Source organism: Chiloscyllium plagiosum, chromosome 1, assembly GCF_004010195.1.
Source record: "Chiloscyllium plagiosum isolate BGI_BamShark_2017 chromosome 1, ASM401019v2, whole genome shotgun sequence".
Classification (NCBI taxonomy): domain Eukaryota; kingdom Metazoa; phylum Chordata; class Chondrichthyes; order Orectolobiformes; family Hemiscylliidae; genus Chiloscyllium; species Chiloscyllium plagiosum.
The window spans coordinates 85,676,258-85,693,290 of record NC_057710.1 but is presented as its reverse complement, the minus strand read 5'-3'; the positions used below and the strand labels follow the sequence as shown (position 1 = coordinate 85,693,290).

General features: G+C 42.3%; 1 protein-coding gene across 3 annotated transcripts in view; it reads left to right on the top strand.

Annotated features, from left to right (window-relative positions):
• Positions 1-17,033, top strand: part of cep135 (centrosomal protein 135) — a 135,068-nt gene that overhangs the window by 25,136 nt on the left and 92,899 nt on the right. For all 3 annotated transcript variants that reach the window (XM_043690581.1, XM_043690562.1, XM_043690570.1), the window contains one exon: positions 7,784-7,868. In XM_043690581.1, the coding sequence (XP_043546516.1) occupies positions 7,784-7,868 (85 nt within the window). The remainder of the gene's footprint in view (positions 1-7,783; positions 7,869-17,033) is intronic.

Genomic DNA, 17,033 nt, shown 5'->3' with positions numbered 1-17,033 from the left:
GCTTCGCTTCACTTGGAGGTCGCCAGTGATGATGTTACCTAGCCAGGTGATGAAACGTCTGGATATCAAACCTACAGCTCAGCGAGCAAACCTACACCTTATACTTTTCTGTTTTTAAACTCCCCTCTCCCTAGCAGTTAAGTCCAAAATTCCATTTACCTTCTTACTTTCCACATCTGCATGTTAGATCCTTGAGTTTCCTGTACAGTTACACACAGATTGCTTTGTGTTGCACTTTTTTTTTTAAGTCTCTTTCTATTTAAATAATAGAAGATGATGACCTAGTGGTATTATCACTTGACTATTAATCCAAAGACTCATCTAATTTTCTGGGGACCCAGGTTTGAATCCTGTCATGGCAGTGGATGGAATTTGAATTCAATTAAGAATCTACTGATGACCTTGAAACCGTTGTCAATTGTCAGAAAAACCCATCTGGCTCACTAACATCCTTCAGGGAAGGAAATCTGCCATCCTCACCTGGTCTAGCTTACATATGATTCCTAGACCCACAACAATGTAGTTGATTCTCAATTACCCTCTGAAATGACCTAGCAAGCCATTCAGTTGTATCAATCACTGCAAAGACAAAGCAACGAAACCAGACCTCGGCACCAGAAAAGACATTTGTCAGCCCTGCATAGTTCACTGCACTAACATCTGGGGGCTCGTGCCAAAATTGATAAAGCTGATTCACAGATTAGTCAAGCAACAGCCTGACATTATCTGCAAGGTATAATTCTATAAGTATGACAATGTTGAGCACTTTGAGAATGCACTGAGGGTGGCAAGGCTGCAAAATATATTTTGGATGGAGGATTTCAATGTCCACTATCTTAGGTGGTTTGGCTGGGTCTACAGTGGTAGTGAGGAACCAACAAAGGGAAAAACATGCTTGACCCCCTCCTTGCCAATCTGCTGCCTGAAAATGTGTCTGTCTATGATTGTATCAGTAAGAGTGACCACCGCATAGCCCTTGTGGAGACAAATCCACCTTCACATTGAGAATAACCTCCATTCTGTTATGTGGCACTGTCACCATGCTAAATGGGACAGACTTTGATCAGATCTCACAACTCAAGATTGGGCCTCTGTGAGGCACTGTGGGCTATCAGTAGCAGCAGTATTCCACTCCCGCACAGTCTGCATCCTCATGGCAAGGCATATCCTCATTTTACTAGTGCCATCAACAGGAATTGACCTGATTAAATGGAAAGTGCTAGATGCATGACAGGAGCAACCCCAGAGAAATCTAAAAATGAGATGTTAACCTAGTGAAGTGACCAAATAGGACTAATTGTGTGTCAAACAGCAAGTAATAAACAGTGATTCCACCACCAACAGATCAGATCTAAGCTCTGCAATCCTGCCGCATCCAATTGTATATGATGGTGGACAATTAAACAACTCACTGGAGTAGCTGCATCGTCACTGACAGAAGAGCGCAATACATCAGTGCAAAAGATAATGCTGAAATATTTGCAGCAATCTTCAACCGTGGATGATCCATCTCTGCCTCATCCAGTGGTTGCCAGCATCACAGATACCAGTCTTCAGCGAATTGGATTCACTTCATGTGATGTCAACAAATGGTGGAGGCACTGGGTAATGCAAAGGCTATGGGCCCTGACAACACTTGGCATTAGTACTGAAGACTTGTGCGTCAGAACTTGCCATTCCCCTAACCAAGCAGTTTCCATACAGTTACGAAACTGTCATCTACTTGACAATGTGAAAAATTGCTCAGGTATGTCCTGTACACAGAAGGCAGGACAAATCCAACCCAGCCAATTACCAATCTACTCTCAAGCATCTGTAAACTGACTGAAATTGTCATCAATGGTGCTATCAAGATGCTCCTACTCAGTGATGCCCAGTTTGGGATCCACCAGGGCCATTTGGCTACTGACCTAATTATAGCCTTTGTTCAAATATTAATAAAAGCTGAATTCCAGAGTTGCGATGAGTGATATATTTTGACATCAAGGATGCATTCGACCAAGTGTAGTATCAAGGAGCCCAAGCAAAACTAGAATCAGTTGGTGTTGGGGAAGACTCTCCAATGTTGGAGTCATACCTAGCACAATGCCTGAGAGCATTGTAGGTCGGCCTACTGCATGTGAACTGCAGTGTTTCAAGAAAGCACCTCATCAACAACTTCTCAAGGGCATCTAGGGATGAGCAGTAAATGCTGTCCAGCCAGTGACGCCTATATCCCATGAGTGAATTTAAAAAATAGTCTGCCTTTGATTCTTCCTACTAAAGTGCATGACCTTATAATTTTACTATTTTTCATCACTTTGTAAGTCTTAGTTTCTGCTTGGATACTGTTTCTGATTGCTGTTAATTACAGGTCAAGTTCTTCTTTTTGAATGTAATTTTTTCACTGAGCATTATGAAATCTGTTTAAAAGTTTGCCACTGCTCACCCAATGATTTTCCCCTTTGACTATTTTCCCAATTGTTCCTTCATGGCTCTGTAATTTTCCTTATTGAAGTTGAGAATATTCGATTGAGACCTGAATTGATCTCCCTCAAACTAAAATTGAAATTCTTCTATGTTTTGATTGCTACCTGCCTAGTCGATCCCTAATTACGAGATCTCTTGTCAATCCTAGCACTTTGCACATGGCTAGATCTAAAATAACCTGTTCCTGAGTAAGTTCTGTTACATACTGTTCTAAAAAGCAGTTCCCAATACATTCTAGAAATTGGTCTTCCCTGTCACCACTACTCATCTGACTTTTCAAGACAATGTTCAGATTAAAATTATCTGTGGCAAATGTAGAGCCCTTCTTACACTGCCCCATTATTTCCAAATTTATATATTGTCCTGCAGTATAGTAATGTTTCAGGGGCCTATAGACAATTCCCACCAGTGATTTCCAACCCTTGCCATTCCTTATTTCTACACAAACTGATTCCACATCATGACCTGCTGCACCTGTTACACTGAGAACTTTCTTGATGATCAAAGCTACCCCACTTTCCTTTCTCTCTTACCTAACTTCTGGAACACAAATACCCTTGAATATTGATTTTCCAGTCTTGATCACCCTATAACCACATCTCCATAGTAGCCATCAAGTCATGTTATTTTATTTATACTTGTTCCATCAACCCATCTATCTTGTTGCAAATGCTGCATGAATTCTGATAAAGATCCTTAAGCTTTGACTTTTTAATCATAATTCATTTCTCTGTTTCTAATTTCCGACCTCTGTCTGTCACACTTTGATTATTGTTTGTCCGTTCACTACCCTGCACCTCTGCTCTCTCATTTATTTTCTGAATTTTTGTACTTCCCTTCAATTTAATCCTTAAATTTCACCCCACATCCCATTAGTAGACATCTGTTTGCACCGAATACAGCAATGACAAGGGACACTGATACTTTTATTTTGTGTAACTGTGCTCCAGAATGAATCATGCAAGTGTCAAAAAGTGTTGAAGATACCTATCAGCACATGCCTAATTGGCTGGCACTGACTGCAAAGTGGGTAGATAGAATCTGACTAATTACTGCCTGACTAACTAACTTCAATTTATCAGTAATAAAATGGACGCAGTCAGTGGTAGTGTAGTAGACAGCTGTTTGGTGAAGGAAGAAAACAGACCCTTTGGTTCAACCCGTTCATGCCGACCAGATGTCCCAACCTGTCTTCCACATTGATTTATTCACCATGTTCAGTATAGCATAAGTGCAGACTACTCATTAATGATAGATTCATAGAGATTTACAGCATAGAAAAAAGCCCTTCAGGCTGTCAAGTCTGTGCCAGTCAAAAACAAGTATCTACCTATTCCAATCCCATTTTCCAGCACTTGATTTTAAGTCTTAGCATCATAGTTCCCATTGAAATACTTAAATGTTATGACGGTTTCTGCCTCTATCACTTTTTCAAGCAGTGAGTTCCAGATGCCTACAATTTCTAGGTGAAAAGAAAATCTTTTCTCATATCCCCTATAAATCTCCTGGCCCTTACCTGAAATGAATGTCCCTTGGTTATTGATCCTTCCACCATGGGGAAATATGTATTCCTATCTACCCCATCTATGCCTCCCCTGAATTTTATATATCTCAACTATGTAACCCCTCAGTCTTCGCTGCTTCAAGGAAAACAATGCTAATCTATTCAATCTCTCTTCATAATTAAAACATTTTAGTCTGGGCAATGTTCTGGTAAATCTTCTCCATGCTCTCTCCATTACAATCACATCCCTCCTTTAATGTGGAAAGTAGAACCGAAGACAATACCCTAGACGTTTTGTTCAGTTTCAGCATAATCTCCTTGCTGTTAAGCTTCATACCTCAGCTAATAAAGGAAAATATCCTATATGGCTTCTGAACCATTTTATCTACCTGTACTGTTATGTTAAAGGGCTAGTGGACATGCATACAAAGGTCCCTCTGATCTTCTGTGCTTCTTCAGGTAGCAACTGATAGAGTCATAGAGATGTACAGCATGGAAACAGACCCTTTGGTCCAACGCGTTCATGCCAACCAGATGTCCCAACCCAATATAGTCCCATCTGCCAGCACCCGGCCCATATCCCTCCAAACCCTTCCTATTCGTATACCCATCCAAATGCCTCTTAAATGTTGCAATTGTATCAGCCTCCACCACATCCTCTGGCAGCTCATTCCATACACGTACCACCCTCTGCTTGAAAAGGTTGCTCCTTAAGTCTCTTCAATATTTTTCCCCTCTCACCCTGAACTTATGCCCTCTAGTTCAGGACAAAGAGGATTGATGAGGGCAGAGCGGCAGATATGATCTATATGGTCAGAGTATTAAGTACAGGAGTTGGGAGGTCATGTTGCGGCTGTACAGGACATTGGTTAGGCCACTGTTGGAATATTGCATGCAATTCTGGTGTCCTTCCTATTGGAAAGATGTTGTGAAACTTGAAAGGGTACAGAAAAGATTTACAAGGATGTTGCCAGGGTTGGAGGATTTGAGCTATAGGGAGAGTCTGAACAGGCTGGGCTGTTTTCCCTGGGGCGTCGGAGGCTGAGGGGTGACTTTATAGAGGTTTACAAAATTATGAGGGCATGGATAGGATAAATAGACAAAGTTTTTTCCGTGGGGTGGGGGAGTTGATCATGTATTCCCTTGTCTTGTTTGTCTTGCCCAAATGCATCACTTTGTACTTATCCATATTGAATTCCATTTGCCAATCATCAGGCAATCTATCCTTCTGTAATCTAAGGCTATCCTCCTCACAAATTACCACCCCACCAATTTTTGTATCGTCTAACATCAGTCCTCCTACATTCAAGTCTAAATCATCTATATACACCACAAGCAGCAAAGGCCCCAAAACTGATCCCTGTAGGATCCCACTGGACACGGACTTCCAGTCACAAGAACACCCCTCAACTATCACCCTCTGTTTCTACCATTTCTTTCTAAAGATGGGCCTCCTGCCCTTGGAAGCTGGTTCTTATAATTATTTAAAATCCATTATTTGGACATGTTCTGGCACATCTTAAGTGAGATGTGTCATAAAACAGGCTTCTGATCCAGTGGCAGGAATACTACCATTACATCATAAGATCCTCATATCCCAATAAATATTGCCCATTAGAGCATGCATATATATACACACTCATTTACGCAGTATTTGCAATATTACCAATCAGCAGTACGATTAAGCATCAGGTGCTCCCCAGTAACCCACGCATGGCTCCAGACTACATAGTAACCTTGTTTCAAATTTAGACACAACTGAAGTCTAGAGGTGAGGTGAAAGTGACAACCTATAATATCTTAACAAATTTGGTGTCAAGGAGTAGATGCAGTATAGTTTCAACATTTAAAAGACACTTGGATGTGTACATGAATAGGAAATTGTTTAGAGGGATATGGGCCAAAAGAAGGCAAATGGGACTAGTTTTGTTTGAGAAAACTGGTTGGCATGGATGAGTTGGCCCAAAAGGTCTGTTTTTGTGCTCTATGACTCTATAAGTTAATTTTTTTTAATGTTATGTATAATGCTTTTTCTATGTTTTTTTGACATTAAAATCTCAATGTATAAATATGCAAACATATATTTTAAAGTTAATTAAAAAAACTGCCAAGATACCCATTTGCTCACGTTTCGATAGTTTAGTTTGATTTGATTTCAAATATTTGTCGTATGGTCGTACAGTTACCCTAATTCTTTATTTCAGACATTGGCCTCAGAATAATTCTAACATTGGGGTTAGACAATTCAACCCCACATCCTATTCCATTCAAGAGATCAAATTAGATCAATACCTCACATCAATCTGCATGCCTTTAATTCATTATGTCTGTACCCTTGCCTGATACCATTTTCATCTGTGAAAACGGAAAATGCTCGGGAAATATAGGTGGCATGCTAATGTTTATGGAGAGAGATAAGCAGTCAATTTTTCCAAGTCCACAGCCTTTTCTTCGGAATGGAGGAGGGCTGAAAAATTATTATTTTCGTGTTGTTGACAAAGGGTGTTTCAATAACAATTTCAATACTGAAGGAGAATTTCTCATTTCAGCTACCTTTTCAATGGAAACTTTACTAACTGACCCAGCATCAGTTGTAAGATGAAATAAAGAACTGCAGATGCTGGAGATCTATAACAAAAATGGAAATTGCTGGTGAATCTTAGCAGGCCTGCCAGGATCTGTGAGAAGAAAGCAGAGTTGATGTTTGAGTCCTAGAAGCTGGGGTTCCCAATCAGAAAATCAGACATTGTTCTTTGAACTTTCACTGAGGCTTGCTAGAACATTGCAGCAGCCCTGCCATAGAGATGTTGGTGTGGGAACATGGTAGTGTGTTGAAGTGGCAGGCAACAGGAAGATTAGGGTCATTTTTGCAGACTGAATGAAGGTGTTCAAAGCACATCACCCAGTCTGCGTTTTATTGCCCCAGTGTCGAGGAGACCACAATGTGAATAGTGAATACAGTATACCAAATTGAAACAAGTACAGTTAAATCACCGCTTCACCTGGAAGGTGTGTCTGTGGTCTTGGATGGTGAGGAGGGAGGAGGTAAATGGGCAGGTGTTACACCTTATGCGATTGCATGGGAAAATGCCATGGGGGTGTGAAGAGGTATTGGGAATGGAGGAGGAGTGTGCCAGTTTTCAATTGCCACACCACTGTGTGCCCACACCAACATTTCAAAGGCAGGTCTGCTGCAGTATTCCAGCCATATCATTTCCCACTTGGGGACCCTGCAGTCTGTTGGATTCAATAGCAAATCAATAACTTAGGGTCTGATACCATCCTTCCTTTTTTTTTATCTATCCACACCTGGTCCAGTTATGACATGGGTTGCTTTTAGCACAGTCACCCAATCTCTCCTATTCTTAGCTCTAACTATCACTTATTCAGCTGTTCTCCTGTCCTGTCCTGCTATCCATAATCTCCTTGTTCACCAAGAATTCATATCTCTCTCTGTCTCTCTCTTCTCTCCATCTGCACCTACCCGCTGAGCTCTCCAAACCCTCTTCCCCCCCTCCCCCCAACTTCGTCTTCAGCATAAATACCAGTTTCCTAGCTGCTAACCATTCTGATGAAGAGTCACTAGACTTGAAACGTTAACTCTGCTTTCTTCCCACAATTGCTACCAGATGTGCTAAGTTTCACCAGCAATTGATTGTAAGATTATGTTCCCTTGTTCTAGAAGCCCTGTTTGAATTGCTGATTTTTTTAAAATGAATTTATTCTTCCTACTCTATATTCGTGTCCATCTGAGAGATTGGGATTTTTTATTGTAACTTTATTTATGACTTTTTGTGATCATTCTTCCAGAATACTGGATCTGCAAGCTACAGTTGATGAGCTGAAGTCTGAACTGGAAAAATCAGATCGTGGGATGAGAAAATTCCAGAGGCAGGTGAGATGGTTATATGTGGAAACAAACTTTTCATTTTTTTAAATTTAAAGCTAATGGGAACATTTTCAAAATCACATGTGTGCATCTAGATTTTTTTCAGTCAAACTGATTATTTGCAAAGTCATTCTTCTCAAGTCTCAGTCTTCAGATATTTTATGTGTTTATTGTATTCTATATGAAGTGTCCTCATAGTATGAAGCTAAGTCAAAAGGCAAAATATGTTAAATTATCCACTATACTAGAAGTGGCCAAAGTATTCCACATTCTAGAGCCATCACTCAAGCCCCATTTTTCAGCAATCAAAGCCCAACCATAATTAGATTAGATTAGATTACATTACATTACAGTGTGGAAACAGGCTCTTTGGCCCAACAAGTCCACACCAGCCCACCGAAGCGCAACCCACCCATACCCCTACATTTACCCCTTACCTAACACTACGGGCAATTTAGCGTGGCCAATTCACCTTGCCTGCACATCTTTGGACTGTGGGAGGAAACCGGAGCACCCAGAGGAAACCCACACAGACACGGGGAGAATGTGCAAACTCCATACAGTCAGTCGCCTGAGGTGGGAATTGAACCCGGGTTTCTGGCGCTGTGAGGCAGCAGTGCTAACCACTGTGCCGCCCACTAATGTTGCTTGTACAGACTGAGCACATTAGATACATGTTTTTTTAACCTCCCCCAGTCTGAAAATTGGAAAAAAAACTGCTCCAACATTGGTGGACCTCACTTGAGGAGAAACCTTGAACCACCAATCAGAGAGTATCCCTTACCAACCATCCAGGTTTGGCAGGTTCAAAGTGCATTCTTATCCCTTCAAAAGAGTCTATGGCACTGGATGGCTATCAGCACAGACCAGGCAGTGCTGGAGCAGGTCAGGCTAAGCATTAGGATTGTTGGTAATAATAAAGAAATCGTAATTGAGTTCAGAAACACAGCCAACTAGTTAGTAAAGAAAGCAAGCCAAGATCTGGCAGCAAGCAATTTCTCCAAGAGATTTTGAATATTTATTATTTGGATTTAAATGTATGAGGTTTTTGAATATGTCACAAAAACATTTTGAATAATCGAATAGATGATTATCTGGTTTTTAATTTTTTTTATTATGTAGGGATTTGATTTTGTTTATGAACATGGTTCAAAAATGGAATTCTGTAGTAGTCATATATTGTGACCAGTACTTTTGAAATTGGGTAGTATTTATTTAAATACTTGTAAATCACTCAAAAAAATGTAAAAATGTTTTATTAGAAAAAAAAAGTGACTGCGTTGCACATGATGTTTAATTATGATAAGAGCAAAATGCTACAGATGCTGGAAATCTGAAACGTGAACCATAATCACCAGCTGATTCACTTTTCAACAGAATGTTAGAGATGTTTTTTTACACATCGAAATAATGTAGATGGAACTTATTGTCAAATAAAGAAAAAGACTTGCGTTCATATGATAGTGTCCATGATCCAGGATAACACAAAATGTTTTATAGTCAAAGGATTACTTACTTAATGTCTTCTAGAACAACATAGTAGTTAACTTATTCTGTTCAGTAAATAACCGATTACTGATGGTTAGAATCTTAGAGATCTACAGCACAGAAAAAAGCCCTTTGGCCCATTGAGTCTGTACCTGTCAAAAATAAGCTTCTGACTACCCCGATCTCATTTTCCAGCCCTTGGCCCACAGCCTTATACACAGCCATAGCATTGCAAGTACTCATCTAATTACTTCTTAAATAAAGGCTTCTGCCTTTACCACCCTTTCAGGCAGTGAGTTCAAGATTCCTATGACCTGCTGGGTGAAAAATGTTTTCCTCACTTGCCCTTTATATCTCCTGGCCCTGACCTTAAATCTGCACTCGCTGATCATTAATTCCTTCACAAGGGAAAATGTCTCTTCTCATCTACCCTACCGGTACCCCTTAGTTTTATGCATCTCAATCACGTTCCCCACCCTCCAACTCCTCAGTGTTCTCTGCTCCAAGGAAAACAACGCACCACCTTTTGTATCATGTGCAAACTTACTGATCAACCCCCCACCCCCACGTTCAGTCTAAATGATTAAATTATACCACAAATAGCTGGGGCTCCCTGTGGGATCCCACTTGTGAAAATGTGTTGCTGGAAAAGCGCAGCATAATTAAACATGCAGCAGGTCAGGCAGCATCCAAGGAGCAGGAGAATCAACGTTTCAAGCATAAGCCCTTCTTCAGGCATAAGCCCTTCTCCGTCCCCGCCCCCACACCCACCACCACCCCCACTCCCAGCTCCAGCCCCACACCAGGTCCTAGCTCCCAGCTCTGCCATGTTTTCACCATCCCTCCAGAACTACCCCTCTCTGAGCATGAAAGATCAGTCCTCAGCAGAGGCCTCACCTTCATTCCCCTACGCTCCTGGATTAACGAGTTCAACACGCGGCGTGACATCGAACAATTCTTCCGCCGCCTTTGCCTCCGCGTCTATTTTTTTTACTCTACAAGGATCCCACTGGTCACAGCTTTCCAGTCACTAAAACATGCCTTCACTCTCTACTTCCACTATAAATGTCCCAAATGGGACCTTATCAAAATCCTTGCTGTTGTCCAAGTGGACTATATCAGGTGCTTTGCCCTTATCTACATGACTGAATTTTCCGAAGAAGAGACTTAATTAAGTTCATCAGTCATGACCTCCCCTTTGCAAAATCATTTTGACTCTTCTTGATTAATCTCTGCCTCTCCAAGTGCATATTAATTCAGAATTACTTCCAATAGTTTCCTCGTCACTGAAATTAGACAGACTGGCCTGTAGTTTCCTGGTTTTTTTCCTTGCACCTTTGTTGAATAATAGTATGACGTTGGCTGTCATCCAGTCTTCTGGTACCTTCCTGTGACCAGTGAAGAATTGAAAATAATTGCCACCCTGCTATTTCCTACCTTGCTTCACTCAAATTCCTGAAATATATTTCATTCAGCCCAGGAGATTTATCTACTTTTAAGCCTGCAAACACTCAGAATCTACTTTCTGCCTATGCTCATTTTAAAAATTATATCATAGCCCTTTTGGCTGACCTCTTTACCTATACATTGTCTTTCTCGCCAAAACATTTATTTAGAATCCTATCTACATCCTCTGACTCCACACACAAATTACTACTGTGGCCCTGAATGAGCTCTACTCTTTCCTGAGTTTTTGTTTTATCCTTTAATGTACAAGTAAAATAATTTACCATTTTCCTTTATTTTACCTGCCATTATCATTTAGTGCCCCCTTTTCCCTCTCCAAATTTAGTTTTAAATTCCTCCTTGCACATTCCAAACTCCTCGAGGGCCTCTGTTCTGAGCCCGCTGTATCAGTTACAGGCCTTCCTTTTCCTCTTTATCCAATCCTGTATATCCCTCAATATGCAAGGTTCACTGTATTTGTTGATCCCATCCTTTACCTTCATTGGAACATGTTGGCTCTGTACTCTCCCTATTTCCTTCTTGATTGTGTCCCAGTACTCTGACACTGATTTACCTAAAAGTATATGTTCCCAGCATACTCTAGCCAAATCATATCTCATCTTATTAAAATCCCCTGTTTAGACCTTTGATTTCAGGCCCATCCTTGTCATTCCCATAACAATCTTGAATCTAATGGAGTTACAATCACTGTCTGCAAAATGAATCTCCACTGATACTTCAACCACGTGCCTGACTACTTTATCTAAAATGAAGTGGTGGAACGTCAATACTCCTATCAAGCAGCACTTGCTCAGCAATAACCTGCTCACTGATGTCCAGTTTGGGTTCTACAGGGCTTCTCACCTCATTAAAGCCTTGGCTCAAACATAGATAAATGAGCTGAATTTCAGAGGGGAGATGAGAGTGACAGACATTCATCTGCTGACATGGCTAATGATTCCTGTAAGGAATTCTACTGCTGATAAAGAAAAGAGGTCTAAAAGGAGTCACATGACCAATAATTGAGCAAAGCTTCAGATTGCTAACAATGTAACTCATATGCCTGGACAAATCTAGGGTACATTTAGTATCCCCAACAAGGATCTCCAGAAGGTTTTGGTCTGCTGCAGAAAGAGGATGGTGGAGGCCAGTTGGCATCCTCAACAAGAGCAAGAGGACCCTGATGTAGCCAAGTAGGCTGCAAGCCACTCACCTGACTGCCAGAGATGGTCAGGAGAAAGGGAGGACTGCAGATGCTGGAGATCAGAGTAAAGAGTGTGTTGCTGGAAAAGCACTGCAGGTAAACCAGCATCCAAGCAGGAGAATTGATGTTTCGGACGTAAGCCCTTCATCAGTAATCTGATGGTTGGAACAACGTCATAAGTGCATAGTCCAGCTATCCTGAATACTTGAGTTTATTTGGAATGGTTCCCTATCATTTCCAAGTCAAAAATCCAAAACCCTTGTCGTCCAATCTGATCTTGCCATCACCTGAAGGTGACTGTTCAAGTGGAATTTTGATAAATATGGAACATAGTAAGAGGCAAGAGAATGAGCAGTTCAAATTAAGAAAAACCTATAATCAAATAAAGAAGCATAAATATGAGCATTGTTGCACCCAGCTCCCTGTCCAAGTGGATTTCCACACACAACTATTATAACTTTCTCATTCATTAGTAGGACTCCTGTTTGGCGCAACCCCACAGCTTCAGCTGTATTAGTTACAGGTTGCTTGTTTACTTACTCTGACAGATGACATACCTCTAGCAACTGTCATCTAAATTCTGGAATGTATGAGGGCTCCATCAAATTCTGCCACACCCACCTTCATGCAGGCTCAGTCATTAGGCAGAAAGCAGCAGGGCTTTGTCTGGGATGAATGGCATGGACAATTATGTTGTGTGTGGGTAAACAAGAGATGAGAACAGGAAACTGAAGAGGTATGCTCCTCCTCCATCTTTCTTGTCTTTGCCCACCTGTACTTCTCTGCTAGCCTGGAGGACACAGACGAAGTAGGCCATTGATCTGGGTATACTGCCTGCCACTATTGATACCACATGCAGATGGCGCCTCTTCACATAGAGGTGAACTGAGGCAGAAGTCTTGGCACTACTGCAGGATGCACAAATCTCCCTTTTATGGATGACTCTCAAAGCTTAGTGTCTTTTTTTTTAAATACATTCATCTGGGATCTGGGCATGGGAAAAATCAATCTTTGTTACCCATCCCTAATTGTCCTTGAGAAATTGATGGTGAGCCGCTTCCTTGAACTGTTGAAGTCCATGTGGCCTGTGTGTACCCACAATACTGTTAAGAAGGGATTCCAGGGTACCCCAGCAATGCTGAAGAAACAGTGACATAGTTTCAAGTGCCTTGGTGTGTGATTTGCAGGGCAAATTAAAAGTGGTGGTGTTTCTGTGGATCAAATGTTCTTGTTTGTCTGGGTGTAAAGGTCTAACTGACCATTGCTTGGTGTCACCTGCATCCTCTGAGAATTCTGTCTTCAGCTGTGATCCTGCTTATTTGTATGTTTCAGCATGTGACAATCCAACTATTTCTGTAGAAGTATCCATTGAGATGAGCATCTCTGCTCGTTGTGGGTACAAAAGATTCATATGACAATACATCTGCAGAGTGCTTTCCTTCTTTTGAGGAATTCTGAATCTCCTTCCATCCCAGTTCCTCTTTCATCTTACAGGAGATAAAAGACCTGAGTTATTATTGATATGGGGAAAGGACTCAAACTCTACATTGTGTACACCATGTCATCTCAGTTAATTGTGACATCAGTTCAACCTGAATAATTGTTATGTGCCAAGTGGCAGTGTGATACCTAACGCTGTCACCAGGTATATGGGAGACCGTCCTCTCTCCATCTCCAATGCCTGTGACCTGATCAACCCTGCTTAATGTGTGGTGCCTATTCCTCCGTACTGGTCAATCTTTAATATGACTGCAATCCACTGTCGATCCTCTGCTGCTCCCCAGAATTTGGCACTCTTTTCCCCTACAAGGAGAGAAACCAGAGCCACAAGTAGAATGTGTGAAGAGGATAAACTGAGAAAATTTCAGGAGGGTGACTGCAAACGTTGGGTGCAAGATGTCAAAAAGGTGAGGGTGAGTCTATGTTCAGATGATAATGTGAGGTGATCCCAGCAGAGAGAAGAATGAGTAACCTGCAAGATATGTAGAGGGTAGTGCTGGAAATGTCAGTGTGTGGAAGTTGGCATCCAGGTGTTTTGTCCATACCTTCCCTGCCACTAATGGGATACCAAATCCTTAGAGTCGCTTAAATACGGAACTTTCCTCTGACATTGTAGGGGTTAATGTCAAAATTCTGTAAGTACATGGGATGCATAAATTGTAGCTTTGCTGAAATGATTCTTTACTCATTTGTGGGATGTGGGTGTCCCTGGCTGGCCAGCACTAATTGCCAATCCGTACTCGCCCTTGAGAAGGTGTGGTGAGCTGCTTTCTTGAACCACTGCAGTCCACCTGCTGTGGGTTGACCCATAATTCCTCGGAGAGAATTCAGGATTTTGACCCAAGGACAGTGAAAGAAAAGCAATATATTTCTAAGTGAGAATGGCGACTGACTTGGAGGGGAACCTGAAAATGGTGGTGTTTCTATATATATGCTATCCTTGAGCTTCTAGATGGAAGTGATCATGGGTTTGGAAGGTGCTGTCTGAGGATCTTTGAATTTTTGCAGTGCATCTTGTAGGTAGTATCTGAAGTGGACGGAGTGTATGCTTGTGTATGTAGTGCCAATCAATCGGGCTGCTTTCTCCTGGATGATGTCAAGCTTCCTGAGCATTGTTGGAACTGCACTCATCCAGGTAAATGGGAGTATTCTATCACAACTTCTAACTTGTGACTTGTAGATGGTTGACAGGCTTTGGGGAGTCAGGAGGTGAGTTACTCGCTGCAGTATGCCGAGTCTCTGACCTGCTCTTGTAGCTGTTGTGTTTATGTGGCGAGTCCAGTTGAGTTTCTGGTCAAATAGGAACCTCAACGATGTTGATTTTGGGGGATTCCAAGACGACAACACTACTGAATGTCAATGGGCCCGCGATTAGATTGTTTCTTATTGGTGATGGTCACAGCCTGGCATTTGTGTGGTGTGAATGTTACTTGCTAGTTGTTAGCCCAAGCCTTGATGTTGTCTAGATCTTGTTGCATTCGAACATCAACTGCTTCAGTATCTGAGGAATCGTGAATTGTATTGAACGTTGTGCAGTCATCGGCAAACATTCCCACTTATGATAGAGGGAAGGTTGTTGATGAAGCAGCTGAAGGTGGTTGGGCCGAGGACACTACCCTGAGGAACTCCTGCAGAGGTGTCCTGGAGCTGAGATGACTCCAACAAACAATACAAACTTCCTATGTGTCAGGTCTGACTCCAACTGCTGGAGAGTTTGCCCCCGATACCCATTGATTGCAGTTTTGCTAGGGCTCCTTGATGCGACACTTAGTCAAATGCAGCCTTGATGTCAAAGCTGTCACTCTCACCTCACCTCTGAAATTCAGCTCTTTTGTCCATGTTTAGACCAAGGCTGTAATGAGGTCAGGGGCTGAGTGACCCTGACGGAACCCAAACTGGACATCACTCATAGCTCTGTTGATGATACCTTCCATCACTTTACTGATAATCGAGGGTAGACTGATGGAGTGGTAATTGGCCAGGTTGAATTTGACTCGCTTTTAATGTACAAGACCCATACCTGGGCAATTTTCCACATTGTCGGGTAGACACCAGTGTTGTAACTGTACTGGATCAGCTTGGTTAGGGGAGTGGCAAGCCTTCAGTACTATTGCTGGAATTTTTTTTAAAAATTAGATTAGATTAGATTACTTACAGTGTGGAAACAGGCCCTTCGGCCCAACAAGTCCACACCGACCCACCGAAGCGCAACCCACCCATACCCCTACATTTGCCCCTTTTAACCTAACTCTATGGGCAATTTAGCATGCCCAATTCACCTGACCCGCACATCTTTGAACTGTGGGAGGAAACCGGAGCACCCGGAGGAAACCCACGCAGACACGGGGAGAATGTGCAAACTCCACACAGTCAGTCGCCTGAGTCGGGAATTGAACCCGGGTCTCTGGCGCTGTGAGGCAGCAGTGCTAACCACTGTGCCACCATGCCGCCCTCCTGCCACCGTGCCGCCCTCCAAATGTTGTCAGGGCTGTGGTCTTTGCAGTATCCAATGTCTCCACCATTTCCTGGTATCACATGGAGTGAATTGAATCAGCTGGAATGCTGGATCATTGAAGGAGGCCGAATTGGATCATCCACTCGACACCTCCGATTGAAAATTGCTGAGAAAGCTTCAGCCTTATCTTTTGCACTGATGGGCTGGGCTCTTCCATCATTTGTGGATATTTGTGGAACATCCTCCTTCAGTATGTTATTTAATCGTCCACCACCAGTCATGACTGGATGTGGCAGGACTGCAGAGCTTTGACCTGATCTGTTAGTTGTGGGATCGCTTAATTTGTCTATCACTTGCTGCTTATGTTGCTCGGCATGCAAATAGTCCTGTTTGGTGGCTTTACTAGGTTGATGCCTCATCTTCAGGTATGCTTGGTGCTGCTCCTAGCATGCCTTCATGCACTCTCCATTGAACCAGAGTTGATCCTCTCGCTTAATGGTAATGGTTGGGTGGGGTATATGCTAGGCCAAGACTTTGCAGATTGTGCTGGAATACAATTCCGCTGCTGCTGATGGCCCACAGCACCTCAGTCTTGGATGCCCAGTTTTGAGTTGCTAGATCTGTTCGAAGTCTGTCCCATTTAGCGTGATGATAGTGCTACATAACACGATGGAGGTTCTTCTCATTGTGAAGGCGGACTTCATCTCCACAAGAATCGTGAGGTGGTCGCTCTTACCGATACTGTCATTGACAGATTCATCTACAGCTGATAGATGGGTAAGGATGACGTCAAATATGTTTTTCCTCTTGTTGATTCCCTCACCACCTGCTGCAGACCCAGTCTAGCAGCAATGTCCTTTAGGAATCGACCAGCTTGATCAGTAGTGCTGCTGCCAAGCCATAAACATTGAAATCCCCCACACAGTATACATTTTGTGCCCTTGCTGTCTTCGGTGCTTCCTCCAATTGTTCTTCAACATGAACGAAGACTGATTTATCAGCGGAGGGAGGACAGTACATGGTAATCAACAGGAGGTTTTCTTGCCCATGTTTAACCTGAAGCCAGGAGACCTCGTGG